Raw genomic sequence first — 13,997 nt, 5'->3', positions numbered from 1 at the left:
GAGGAGATGATGGGGGAAGGGGGGGTTCAGGCCTGGTATTGCATCAACCTCTGGCTAGGTGCTGCCCCAGTGACCCCTGCCAGCCCATGTGTGGGGAGGGGTTGATGTGTGTTGCTCTGGGGCAGGGCTGAGCTCACCCTGCCCTAGGCCACCAGCAGGGAGCCCCCAGCCCGCATTGTTTCCAGAGGGCAGGGCAGGGCTGATGGGGGGGGGGGGCAGCTGGGTGCTCAGTCAGATATGTGCTGGGTTTGCACCAGCCCCTGCCCACAGGCACAGCAGCTGCCTTGCTCATTATGGTCGTGATCATCACCCCACTTAGCAGTGCCCCAGGGCCCTGCTCGCTTGGGTCACACCTGGCCAGGGGCTGAGGGCAGGACCCAGCACCCCCCTCCCAGGAATCCTGGCTACCAGTCCACCCTTGCTCCAACCACTAGACTCCATTCCCGCCCCCTGGCCAGGGAGAGAACCCAGGAGTCCTGGCTCACAACCCCCCTGCTCCAACCACCAGACCCCACTCCCCTCCCAGAGCCAGGTATAGAACCCAGGAGTCCTGGCTCCCAGTTCCCCCCTTACTCCAACCACTAGACTCTCTTCCCTGCCCCCACCCCAGCCAGGTATACAACCCAGGAGCCCTGGCTCAAAACCCCCCCATTCTACCCACCAGACCCCACTTCCCCCCTCCCCCCCAGAGCTGGGGAGAGAACCCAGGAGTCCTGGCTGCCCTGCATTTCTGGGAAGGGGGGTTGCAAAACTCTGGAGAATGTGCTGGGGGCTTTGGAGACTCCCGGCTGGAGAAAGTCCATTGTCTGGGCTGTTTGCCTACTGAGGAATCAAGCCTTGGAGGTGTTGACTTGTCAAACGGAGCCAAGGAAGAAGCCAATACAGGAGGGAGGGAGCCGGTTGCCTCAGGCCCCATGCGTAGGGGGGGTTCTGAGAGGACAAAGGTCAGAGGGGTGGGCACTGAGGTATTTAAACAGCAGCCCAGGGGAGTGGGGTCTCTTTAAGCAGCTGCAATAGCTCCTTGGTGTCCCGCTGCCAGCTGCTGGAGGTCCCTGGGTGTCTTCACCTGCTTAGCAGCCAGCTCCTCCCCAGGCCCTGTCTCCTTTTGCCCCGCCCCAGGAGAAGAGTGGGGATAGATTTGCTGCCTTCAGTTTAATTTCTCTTCCACCAGCGTCTGATTGCAAAGAGACCCGGAAGATCCAGACAAGGTCAGTGCAAAGCTCCCCCAAATCCGAGGCCCCTGCCGTGGTGGGAATGGCGGGTGGGAGTGTGCGGTGCGGAGCAGACAGTGGGGACTTTGGGGTGGGGGGAGTGAGCCTGTATTGGGATCTCCACAGACACCCCCTCTTTCCCCATGGGGAGCTCCGCAGACCTGGCCCTGGGCTGAGCTCCTTTCCAGACTGGAGCCTTGAGCCCTGCCTGTCAAGTCCCAATCCTGCAAAGGATTAGGTGTCATTATGGTAGCGCCCAGGATCAGAACCCCATTGTGCTGGGGGCTGAACAGTATTAGGTGTATTACGGTAGCACCTCAGAGCCCCAGTCATGCTGTACAAGCCCGGGGGTGTGTGTAACTGATGTCAGTAAGTGCCCCCCCACCCCACGCCACCAGTCACAAAATCTCCAGACAGGCGCTGACAAACCTGGTCACCTGAGGGCTGTTTTTGTTGGCCCTCTGCTGTCGCAGCTGCTGGAGCCGGACACTTTCAAGCCTTTTTCTGTAGCTAGCAAGGCGAGAAACTCCGGGGAGCGTCTGCTCATCACATGACTCCGGGAGCTGAAGCTTGAAGGACAAAAAGACCCGAGATCAGAAGAATTGTGGTTAAAACAAGGAGTCTCGGAGCAGTTGGGCTAGTTTGAAAGGGGCTGCAATAAAATCCCAATAACGAGTATGAAAATCATTTGGGGGCTCAGAGAGATGACAGGCCTGGCAAGACAGTGAGATCATGAATCTGACCCCTGTCACCCACAGATAGACCCCTGCTAGGTGTTAGAATACTTTGGGAATATTTTTCATAATTGCTCTTTAACTATTGAAATGTGCTCGTTTCTTGTGGTTATCAGACTGGCTGAGCTGGGAATATGATGATAACGGACGGGTTTAGTGGTGGCTGTTGGCGAGCTTGGGAATATGCTGTTAATAGTGACGATCGAATTATTCTTGGAAAGTTTAGTTAGTTGAAGCTTTAAAAATTTACCACTTTAAACCCCCTCCCCCACCTGGATACATTTTGTAACGTCCCTTTGTGGAAAATGGTTTAAACTGGGAGCCAGGACTCCTGGGTTCTATCCCAGCTCTGGGAGGGAATGGGGTCTAGTGGTTAGGGCTGGGGGGAATGGGAGTCGGGATTCCTAGATTCTGTTCCCAGCAATGGGAGGGTGAGTGGGGTCACCTGGTGGTTAGAGTAGGTGGCTGGGAGCTGTGAACAGAACCCAGGAGTGCTGGCTCCCAGCTGCCATGTGTCCCCCTCCTACTCTAAGGGCTAGACATCCCTGCCCAGCTCTGGGAGTCTGATCTAGAGCTCAGAGCGGGGGGGGGGGGGGCGCTGGAGGGTGGGTTCCCTGCTGTATGCAGACCCCGGGGTCACTTAGCTCTGCTGGGAAAGAAGGAATGCTTTTACAAAAGGCCCCTTTCCCCTAAGGCAATAATTGTAGGTGCCTTTTAAGAGCCGGGCAGGTGCGGCTGTGACGACATGGGGGACAGGAGCACAGACTTGCTGCCTCACTTGTGTTTTCCCCAGCCTCTTTTCATGCCACTTGCGGGCCGCGTTTGCTCTCTGCCAGCTATTTCAGCCACTTCCTCGATTTCCATTGGGGTCCCGATCTTAGAGGTGGCTGGAGTCTCCCAGCCTAGGGAAATGACCCGCCCCAATGGGCTTACACCCCATTTTGACAGAGGGGTGTTAAGAAGGCAAAAGTTGCTGATCGCCCGTCAAATTCCCTTGGCTCGATCTTGCCTCTGTGTTTCCCTGCGTGTAACTCTCTGGCTTGGGAACACGCCGGCCGCCCTCGGCCCTGTCTTAACCCAAACCCTCCGATAACATTGGCCTTTTCATGGCCACCTGGGCTAAACATAGGGCCTGGCCTTAAAATCTCGATCCCCGGTGCAAAGGAAGGTTCTGGGCTCCTTGCGAAAGGCAAGACAAAGAGGAGGAGCGGGGTGGCATCTTGTGAGTGGAATTTCTTTCTGCAAAGGGCTTTCAAACCTTGCTGGGGGGGGGGGGGAAGCAAAGCAGGCTGGGGACATTAATAATGAATTAGCTGATTCCTGAGCAGTCCAGAAAGGGGGCTGGGTCTGAGATCCTGGTGGGAAGGGACAGACTTGCCATGGGCTGAGTTTCTTTTTTCTTTTCTTTTCTCCCCAATTTCGGGCAAACATCTGGGGGTGAGGGGGAAATTTACAAGGTGGGAATAGTGACTCTGAGTTTACGGGCCGGGGGGGTCTCTTTCGCTGAGGACTGGTTAACATACAGTGAGTTACTAGTGGGTTACGTGAAGTCCCAGAGACTCCACATCCCCCCACCACCCTGCAAGCTGCCTGGGTAGCGCCCCTCCCATCCCCCTCTGTGTCAGGGACTCCCTGCCCCCCATGCCTGGTGCTCTGTGACCCTTCCCCCAGGCCAAGGGCTGTGTGCTCCCCCATTATCCACTTGCACCCTTACTAGGGTCCACATTCTGCCCCCCCCCCCCACGCCAGGGGTTCCCTGGGCTCCCCTGTTCCCTCCTTATTTGGATTACGGGAGCCCCAGTCCCGGCCCAGGACCGCACTGTGCCAGGCGCTGTACAGACCCTGCCAACAGACAGGGTGTGCGGGGGAGGTGACACAACCAAGGCTCTAGCGGGGCCACACCTGGCGTGCAGGTGGGTGGCACCAGGCTTCCCCTCCCAAAGCGAGGACGAGGGTCGCCCCCAGTCCTGCCCCAGGGCACAGGGCGACCCACCTGCCCTCCTGAAATCCCTTCCGCCCTTTCCCGTCTCTGATTTCTCTGGCCCCGTGGCCATCGCTGTCCATGTGTCTCTGCAGGGCCCGTGTCCCCCTCACCACCCCGCCATGACCGTCACCTACACGGCCCGCGTGGCCAACGCCCGTTTCGGGGGCTTCTACAAACTGCTCCTGCTCTGGCGCGGGAGCATTTACAAGCTGCTGTACAAGGAGTTCCTGGCCTTCTTCGCCACCTACCTGGGGCTCAGCCTGACCTACCGGTGAGGGGGGGCCCTTTGCACGCGCGTGTACCCCTGGGCCTGGGCACAGCTGTGGTGGGCGTGCGACTTGCACCCACGCTTGTGGCTCTTTGCACACGTGGGTGGAGAGCAGGCCCCCGGCCCCTCGCACGCTTGTGTGCTTGCACTCTCATGGGGGGGAGGGGCGGGCATCACTTTGCACGTCTGTGTGGGCGCCCCATCCCCGTGCGCGGTCTGTGTGGAAACCCCACGGGCGAGGGCACCGAGCTTCTTGCATTTCTCTCCCTCCCGCCGCAGCTTTGTCCTGGCCGAGGATCAGAAACGCTACTTTGAGAAACTGGTGATTTACTGCAACAACTACGCCAACCTAATCCCCGTCTCCTTCGTGCTGGGTACGAGCCGGGACCCCCCACGTTCCCCGCCCAGCCCCCTGCGTGAGACAGGTGCCCTCCTCCCCCAGGCCCTTTGCCCTCTCCCAGGGCAGGCACTGTAGGGTATATGGGCCCTACTGGATCCCCCCTGTGAAAAAGTGCTGGGAGGGGGCAGAATGCCCCTCTGGGCTGTTTGTAGCGCCATGAGGGGGGATGGGGGGGCGTGGGCTGTGGGTGGGGGCTCAGCTCTCCCACCAGGGAGGGACCAGCCGTGGGTTCGAATCCCGCTAGGCCCCTCAAGCCAGGGCTGGGACCCTCCAGTCGAATGGGGATGAGAGCGAGCGACTCCTGCTGGCCAGCTGGGGAAGGGGCACTAACGGAGCCTCTCCCAGCCCCATTGGACCCCGCTGACCTGTCTGGCTTTGGGGCTTGATGTCCCCGGGCAGGGCTGGGGGCCAGGACGCCGGGGTCCTGTGGCCAGCTCGGCCCCTGACTCCAGGGTTTGTCCCTTTGCCTGCAGGCTTCTACGTCACGCTGGTGGTGAATCGCTGGTGGAGCCAGTACACCTGCATGCCCCTGCCCGACCGCCTGATGTGCACCATCTCCGGCACCGTGCACGGCGGGGACGAGCGAGGCCGGCTTTACCGCCGCACCCTGATGCGCTACGGCAGCCTCTCGGCCGTGCTCCTTCTGCGCTCCGTCAGCACGGCCGTCTTCAAGCGGTTCCCCACCATCGACCACGTGGTGGAGGCAGGTCGGTGCCGGGGGCGGGGGCTCAGCAGGGGGCGCGCGCCTGCCCCGATCAGCTGGGAGACAAAATCCAGGGCCCCTCGCGGCCAGTAAAACGCCACTTCGCATTCGAGCCGCGGGGGGCGCGTTGAACCCTGGCCGGCGTCCGGCACCGGGAATTCCTGACCGCCTCCCGAACGCCCTCCCGCTGCTTCAGCCGTGCCCAGGTCTCACGTCGCGGCCTGATCAAAACCTTGGCGCGGCCGTGCAGCTGTGAAGCAGCCTCCGTGCCAAAAGCAGCCGCATCTCGGCGCCGGGCCAGGGGTCCCTGGATAAACAGCCCCTGCTCCACCCCAGAGGAGGCTGCATCTCAGGGCCGGGCCAGGGGTCCCTGGATAAACCAGCCCCTGCTCCACCCCAGAGGAGGCTGCATCTCAGGGCCGGGCCAGGGGTCCCTGGATAAACAGCCCCTGCTCCACCCCAGAGGAGGCTGCATCTCAGGGCCGGGCCAGGGGTCCCTGGATAAACAGCCCCTGCTCCACCCCAGAGGAGGCTGCATCTCAGGGCCGGGCCAGGGGTCCCTGGATAAACAGCCCCTGCTCCACCCCAGAGGAGGCTGCATCTCAGGGCCGGGCCAGGGGTCCCTGGATAAACCAGCCCCTGCTCCACCCCTGAGGAGGCTGCATCTCAGGGCCGGGCCAGGGGTCCCTGGATAAACAGCCCCTGCGCTCCACCCCAGAAGCAGCTGCATCTCAGTGCCAGGTGAGGGGTCCCAGTGTAGCATCTGTTTAAAGGGTGGGGGGACTGTCCAGGGAGGCTGACGAAAGGGGCGTCTAACTGGGGGAGGGGCAGGCGGTAACAATCCTCCTCCCCGCGCATTGAGGTTGGGGGAGTTTGTGCCCCAGGGGTCCCGGGTGCTCATGCTGGAGGCGAACCCCATGTGCCTCTCCTGCTCCCCCTGGTGGCCAGACCTCGCAGAGACATGTGAGTCCCTTCAGCTGGGGCCGGAGGGGCTGCAGGGCGCAGAGGCCGCAGGTTTGGTCCCCGGCCTGGGTTGTGGGGGCGGCTGGGTGACCCCTTCCTCTCGCCCGCAGGCTTCATGACCCGGGAGGAGCGCAAGAAATACGAGAACCTGACCTCGTCCTACAACAAGTACTGGATCCCCTGTGTCTGGTTCACCAACCTGGCGGCCCAGGCTCGCAAGGAGGGGCGCGTCCGGGACAACTGCGCCCTCAAGATGCTGATGGAGGTGGGTGGAAACGGAGGTGGGGGACTGACTGGGGACGCCTGGGTTCTGTGCCCGGCTCGGGGTGTGGGAGCCCCGGACGCCTGGGTTCTGTGCCCGGCTCGGGGTGTGGGAGCCCCGGACGCCTGGGTTCTGTGCCCGGCTCGGGGTGTGGGAGCCCCGGACGCCTGGGTTCTGTGCCCGGCTCGGGGTGTGGGAGCCCCGGACGCCTGGGTTCTGTGCCCGGCTCGGGGTGTGGGAGCCCCGGACGCCTGGGTTCTGTGCCCGGCTCGGGGTGTGGGAGCCCCGGACGCCTGGGTTCTGTGCCCGGCTCGGGGTGTGGGAGCCCCGGACGCCTGGGTTCTGTGCCCGGCTCGGGGTGTGGGAGCCCCGGACGACTGGGTTCTGTGCCCGGCTCGGGGTGTGGGAGCCCCGGACGCCTGGGTTCTGTGCCCGGCTCGGGGTGTGGGAGCCCCGGACGCCTGCGTTCTGTGCCCGGCTCGGGGTGTGGGAGCCCCGGACGCCTGCGTTCTGTGCCCGGCTCGGGGTGTGGGAGCCCCGGACGCCTGGGTTCTGTGCCCGGCTCGGGGTGTGGGAGCCCCGGACGCCTGGGTTCTGTGCCCGGCTCGGGGTGTGGGAGCCCCGGACGCCTGGGTTCTGTGCCCGGCTCGGGGTGTGGGAGCCCCGGACGCCTGGGTTCTGTGCCCGGCTCGGGGTGTGGGAGCCCCGGACGCCTGGGTTCTGTGCCCGGCTCGGGGTGTGGGAGCCCCGGACGCCTGGGTTCTGTGCCCGGCTCGGGGTGTGGGAGCCCCGGACGCCTGGGTTCTGTGCCCGGCTCGGGGTGTGGGAGCCCCGGACGCCTGGGTTCTGTGCCCGGCTCGGGGTGTGGGAGCCCCGGACGCCTGGGTTCTGTGCCCGGCTCGGGGTGTGGGAGCCCCGGACGCCTGGGTTCTGTGCCCGGTTCGGGGTGTGGGAGCCCCGGACGCCTGGGTTCTGTGCCCGGCTCGGGGTGTGGGAGCCCCGGACGCCTGGGTTCTGTGCCCGGCTCGGGGTGTGGGAGCCCCGGACGCCTGGGTTCTGTGCCCGGCTCGGGGTGTGGGAGCCCCGGACGCCTGGGTTCTGTGCCCGGCTCGGGGTGTGGGAGCCCCGGACGCCTGGGTTCTGTGCCCGGCTCGGGGTGTGGGAGCCCCGGACGCCTGGGTTCTGTGCCCGGCTCGGGGTGTGGGAGCCCCGGACGCCTGGGTTCTGTGCCCGGCTCGGGGTGTGGGAGCCCCGGACGCCTGGGTTCTGTGCCCGGCTCGGGGTGTGGGAGCCCCGGACGCCTGGGTTCTGTGCCCGGCTCGGGGTGTGGGAGCCCCGGATGCCTGGGTTCTGTGCCTGGCTCTGGATGGGGTGGGAACCCTGGCACCAGGGGTTCTGTGCCCGGCTGTGGGTGGGGAGGGGGGTGGGTCAGCCCTGGCCACCTGGGTTCTGGGTAGGGGCGTGGGAGCCCCGGATGCCTGGGTTCTACCACTTGTCCTACCTGGTTTGAATCCAGGCCCTGGTGGTGACTGGCAAATCCAGGGCCTCATCTGCCAGGTAATGAGTTTGCTGGGTCTCTGCTCAGCCCCCGGCTGGCTGTGTTCTGTCAGCACTAACTGGGGGCTGATGGGGGAGACTGAGCCCTCCCCAGCTCTAGAGGGGACCCCAGTGTGGGGAGACACCTTAGCAGTGGTGGGGGCTCTGCTGGGCAGGGGGCATTTCATGGGGATGCCCCGAGTCTGTCCCTGGGGGGCTGTCGAGCTGCCCCCCCAGCAGAGATCTGCCCCCTTTTCCCCCCCACAGGAGCTGAATCACTTCCGTGCAAACTGCAGCATGTTATTCCACTACGACTGGATCAGCGTCCCCCTGGTCTACACACAGGTGAGCTCCGACCCCATGGAGTGGAGGCTGGGGGAGCCCGGACGCCAGGGTTCCGGGCCCAGTGCTGGGATGGGGAGGGGCAGGGCTGGGGAGCCCGGACGCTGGGATGGGGAGGGGAGGTGATGGGGAGGGGAGGGGCAGTCCGGACGCCGGGGTTCCAGGCCCGGCCCTGGGATGGGATGAAGAGCGGAGGGGCAGGGCTGGGGAGCCTGGACGCTGGGATGGGGAGGGGAGGGGAGGGACAGCCCGGACGCCGGGGTTCCAGGCCCTGGGATGGGATGGGGAGGGGAGGGGCAGGGCTGGGGAGCCCGGACGCCGGGGTTCTGGGCCCGGCGCTGCCCTGACTCTCCGCCCCCGCCCCCAGGTGGTGACCATTGCCGTGTACAGCTTCTTCGTGGCCTGTCTGATCGGGCGTCAGTTCCTGGACCCAGCCCAGGGCTATGAGGGCCACGACCTGGACCTGTGTGTGCCGGTCTTCACCCTGCTGCAGTTCTTCTTCTACGTGGGCTGGCTCAAGGTGTGGGGCGGGGGGCTGTTCTCTGGCTCCTGGGGGGCGGGGGCAAGACAGGGGTGCAGGTTTGGGGCTGGCAAAGGGGGTCAGGCAGGGTATGAGGGTGGGAAGACTCCCAGAAGGGGTTGGGGGGGCAGGAAGCTGGGGGGGGCGGGACTGGTAGGGGTGTTGGGGGGGCAGGGAGAGGGGCAGGACTGGCAGGGGTTTTGGGGGGGCAGGGAGCTGGGGGAGGGTCTGCCCCCCCCCACTCCAGTTGAGCCCTGCTCCCCCCAGGTGGCTGAGCAGCTGATCAATCCCTTTGGGGAGGACGACGACGACTTCGAAACCAACCTGCTGATCGACCGCAATTTCCAGGTGCTTCCCCCCACCCCGCTGCCAGCCCCATAGACTGTGTGGTCCTGACAGACACCCACCAGGGACCCTTCCCCCAACTTAGTGTCTGGCTCCAGCTCACCCAGTCAGTCTGGGGCAGAGCCAGGGATAGAACCCAGGAGTCCTGGCTCCCAGCCCTGCCCCCGCTCTAACCACTGGCCCCACTCCCCTCCCAGAGTGGGGGCTAGAACCCAGGGATCCTGACCCCTCCCCTGCCCCCCAGGTCTCCATGATGGCGGTGGACGAGATGTACAATGACCTGCCCCTGCTGGAGAAGGACCGTTACTGGGACGCCTCCAACCCCCGCGCCCCGTACACGGCGGCCACCGTCTTCCTGCTGCACCAGCCGTCCTTCCAGGGCTCCACCTTCGACATGACGTAAGCCTGGGGGAGCTCCCTTGGTTGGCCCCTGGACCACCAGGATCCCAGGGGCACTTGGGCGTCTCTGCTGAGGTCTGACTAAGGCGGATAGGATGGTAACGATGCCGCCCCTTCCTGGAACCTGCTTAGTTCGGAGCCTCCCACCCCAGAGCTGGCTGCAGCTCAGTGCCGGGTGAGGGATCCCTGTATAATGAGGGGCCGTGCCCCACCCCAGAGCTGGCTGCAGCTCAGTGCCGGGTGAGGGATTCCTGTATAATGAGGGGCCGTGCCCCACCCCAGAGCTGGCTGCAGCTCAGTGCCGGGTGAGGGATCCCTGTATAATGAGGGGCCGTGCCCCACCCCAGAGCTGGCTGCAGCTCAGTGCCGGGTGAGGGATTCCTGTATAATGAGGGGCCGTGCCCCACCCCAGAGCTGGCTGCAGCTCAGTGCCGGGTGAGGGATTCCTGTATAATGAGGGGCCGTGCCCCACCCCAGAGCTGGCTGCAGCTTAGCGCCGGGTGAGGGACCTCTGTATAGTGAGGGGCCGTGCCCCACCCCAGAGCTGGCTGCAGCTCAGTGCCGGGTGAGGGATTCCTGTATAATGAGGGGCCGTGCCCCACCCCAGAGCTGGCTGCAGCTCAGCGTATGTAGAATGAGCAGCTTTGCCCCACCCCAGAGGTGGCTGCATTCCAATCCCCGGTCTCTCCGTTGCAGGCTGCCCAAGGAGGACATGCAGTTCCAGCCGCTGGAGGAGATCGAGGAGGGGCTGGAGCCGAGCCGCCACGTCCCCCTGCACCTCCTGAACCGGCTGCTGTCCGCGGGGCCCGCCCCGGGCAGCTTCGGCCGGCGCCTCTCGCTGCTGCGCCGCAAGAACAGCTGCGTCTCGGAGGCCTCCACCTCCTACAGCTGTCTGTGCCAGGACACGCAGAGCACGGACTGCAGCTGTGGGCCCCCCGCCCGCCGCCTGCCCCTCAGCGAGGGGCCCTTCGCCCCGGAGCAGCGGGGCTGGGAGGGGGGCGAGGAAGCTGGGCACTGGGCCACAGGCAGCCACGAGGAGGCCTTGCCCGAGGAGTCGGACCTTGCCCAGCAGTCCCAGGTCTCCTTGCTTCACCCCGACAGCGCTGCCCCTGTGGCCGGCGGCTTCCCTTCGCCGCAGGATACGGGGCCCCTCGTGGACACATCCTTCCTCTTGCAGCCTGGAGCCGCCAAGGAGTCCCCCGCCCGGAGCAGCCCCCCCAGCGCCGGCTACCGCCCCTGGCTGCAGAACCCCATCGAGGAGGAGACCACGGCGTGAGCCGGGACGTGCTGCGCAGAGACGCCCTGTGGCCAGGGGAAGGAGGGGCCAAACCCCAGAGCCAGGTGGCCCCCCATAGCCAGGGGGCGCGGCCCCGACACCTAGATGAGATGGCAGAGAGGCCTGGTTCTGGGCCAAAGGTAGCTGAGCCCAGACAGATCTGGTGCTGCCAGATGAACGGTTCAAATGGGGGGGTGCTAATTGGAGGCTCATCAGTGCTCCCCCCCCATCCCCAGCAACCCAGACCCGTCTGCTTCCTGTCTCCCCAGCTACGGGCAGGGCCCTGGTGGTGCAGCACCCCCTGCTGGCTGATCCGTGCTGGACCCAGCTCTGGTCCCCTCAACTCTCATCCCCGAAAAACAGGGGGGGGCCCTGCTGCAAACTTCAATCTTGGAGGCATCGTTTCATTAGCGCTGGGTTGCCCCGGCCTCTACCCTCACTCGCCAGCCGGGACTGGACATGGGGGGGGAGGCGGCTGAGATGCGGGGGGAGCCTCACCCCTCTGTGGCTGGGGGAAATGGCTCAATCCCTTTTCTTTCACAGTCTGGCTCCTGCCTTTTTAAATATAATTTTATTAAGCTGCTCTTCAGTGGGGTCTTGTGCAGGGGAGGGTGGTGGGGGCATTGCTGGGAAGGCTGGCTGCAGTATGGCGGGAGCAGCTGTGTGCCTCAGTTTCCCCCTCTGCCACAAGGAACTACTATCACTCAGATCTCTCGTGCAGGGCTGGTGCGCTCTGCTGGACAGAGGCGATGGGGCCAGTCCCACCTCCAGAAACTTAGCTCACGTTTAAAATAAAGTGGGCTGGTGAAGGGGGCGGGGTAGCGGTGCAGGAAACACAGGCCAGGGCCTCTTGACCCAGGTGTTACTGTCTCAGTATCCTCCCAGGGCTGCACCAGGGCTGGTGGCCCCTCTTACCAGCCCAGTGCCTCTGGCTCACATTCCCTCAGTGGGGTACGGAGCCTGGGCTAGGACCCTGCTGGAGAAGTGATGTCGGCCTGTGGCTGGACCAGGAATGCCCCGGGGTGGGACCTGCCCCTGGGCGTAGATGAGGGAAAGGTCCTCATCATTAGCTACAGCACTGCTCCTGCGCACGGCCCTGTTTTCTCACGTTTGTGCCATGGGGGTGGCAGTGGGGAGCTGGTATTTGGCCCCTGGGGGCAGGAGTAGAACCCGGGGGGGGGCCCTGGATGGGGGTGGGCCCTGGATGGGGGTGGGCCCTGGATGGGGGTGGGCCAGCAGGTTCAGAGCCTGAGCCTAGTTTGAACAGCTACATCTTCTGCTCTGAGTTGCATCTCAGTGCTGGGTGAGGGAGCTGCATATAAGAAGCAGCTGTGTCCCACCCCAGAGGTGGCTGCATCTGCATATAATAAGGAGCAACTCTCCCAGGTGGTGCTTGAAACCGTTCTCCCTGGGCCCCTGGAGAGCCGGTCTCCCACCGCCGAGCTCAGGGCTTAAAAACCGCTCACATCTGGTAGTAGTCCATGCTGCCCTCACCGCCCTGGGTCGACAGCTCGCGGGGGGCAGGCTCACGTCACGCTCCTAAGAGCCACTGCAGGGCGTGGACAGAAAAACCCCTTGGCTGGCTGCTCCTGGCTGGTAGCACCCAGACCGGCCCTGAGCTCAGCTCACAGGGAGGAGATTCCTGCTGGCCCCCGAGCTCACAGCTGGGCTGGCCAAGCCCCTAAGAGAGAGGGGGCAGAACCAGGGCTGATGGATTGCCCATTGGGGGCAGTTTTTAAGCCCAGACTGACCCCTGGCCTACGCAGCCGAGGGCCCGCTCAGCCAGAATTTGTGCTTGATCTGGGGGGTGGAGTTTGTGGGCGGGTGGCTGTAGATGGTCCCAATTTGCCCTTCTGGTCTCAACCCAAAAACACCTTGAGGGGGTGTAGCTGCTTCACCCTCCCGCCCCCCAGGGCTGGAAAGCCAGGCAGAGCAAGAGCCGGGCCAGCATTGAGGGCACCTGCCCCAACCCGGTTTGATCTGCAGCTGAGTGGCTGGGCTCACAGAAATGCCCAGGGCCAGCTGCTGTGATTAAGAGCGGAAAGGTGGGGGTGTCGTCTCCTTTGAGGGAGGGGGAAAGCAAGGCACAGCCGCTCAGGGCCTGCTTTCGAAGCAGGGAGCTGTCCACATCCCCTGAGTCTGGAGGAATTGGGGGGCTGGACTGAGATGGGTACAGAGTTGGCTCAAGGGCCCCCGGGGCCTCACCGGCCCAGCAGGGAATCACCGTGTCCTTTAACTCCAGCCTCAATCCACCTTCAGCCAAACCAGGTCAAAAAAACTCCAGGCCCCTTAACTCACAGCCAGGTTTTCAACTGAACCAACCCCCACCCCCAATTGTTTGGCTCCAGTTGAAATTGGCTCAAACCCAGTTTGAATTAAGCCAGAGCAGCTGCTGTTTAGCAAAGGCCAAGGGAAGCAGCCTCAGCCCAGGGGTCCTGTCCAGCTGTGTCTGCGAGAGTAGGCCCTGCTCTCCTGCATGGATGGATGGTTTTAAACCTGCCCCCCCCTGCAGGGCTCACCACGTTGTACAGAGAAAGCCTGTGAGGGCCTGGGGCTGTGGGTCGATCCTGCCACAACTTTTAAACGCCCCAGCTGCTACCTTGCAAACTTTCAGGGCCCGGTCAAGGCAGAGAGAGCCAGATGCCTCAAGGGTGGGGAAACCTAGTGGGGGAGGAGGAATACAGGGGACACGGGGAGCCCCAGCCAGCAGCTTAGGACCACTCCTGCAAATAGAGTTTCCACAGCTGGCTGTAGGGTCCAGACCCCACCTCCTCTTTGCCCCTGGGGCTGAGAAATTGGGAGATTCACACACAGATTTAGCTCCCAGCCAGGAGGAGGAGTAGAGCCTGTGGGACAAGCCCCGAGCAGCCCCAGCCCAGGGGAAGAAGGGGGGTGGGGAAATCTATGATATGAGCTGGAAGGAGTAAATAGGGGCAGAGAACGACGGGCATGGGGGAGTCCCTCCGATGGTGAGAGGTGGGCAGCCAGGGGCGTGGGGGAGAAGTGGAGGAACACACAGGCCCTGCTCCAACACCCTCTCTCTCCAGCAGCACC

At 63.9% G+C, this 13,997-nt stretch overlaps 1 protein-coding gene across 1 annotated transcript; it reads left to right on the top strand.

Annotated features, from left to right (window-relative positions):
• Positions 1–1,102: 1,102 nt before the first annotated feature.
• Positions 1,103–11,389, top strand: BEST2 (bestrophin 2). Its single transcript, XM_084610854.1, has 10 exons — positions 1,103–1,208; positions 4,022–4,200; positions 4,477–4,571; positions 5,071–5,304; positions 6,374–6,528; positions 8,329–8,406; positions 8,771–8,923; positions 9,191–9,271; positions 9,513–9,667; positions 10,364–11,389. The coding sequence occupies exons 2-10, from the start codon at positions 4,049–4,051 to the stop codon at positions 10,941–10,943; spliced, it is 1,683 nt and encodes a 560-aa protein (XP_084466980.1). The 5' UTR covers positions 1,103–1,208; positions 4,022–4,048; the 3' UTR covers positions 10,944–11,389.
• Positions 11,390–13,997: the final 2,608 nt, after the last annotated feature.

Source organism: Lepidochelys olivacea, assembly GCF_965140295.1.
Source record: "Lepidochelys olivacea isolate rLepOli2 genome assembly, chromosome: 20".
NCBI classification, from domain to species: Eukaryota; Metazoa; Chordata; order Testudines; family Cheloniidae; genus Lepidochelys; species Lepidochelys olivacea.
This window is presented reverse-complemented; position numbering and strand designations above follow the sequence as displayed.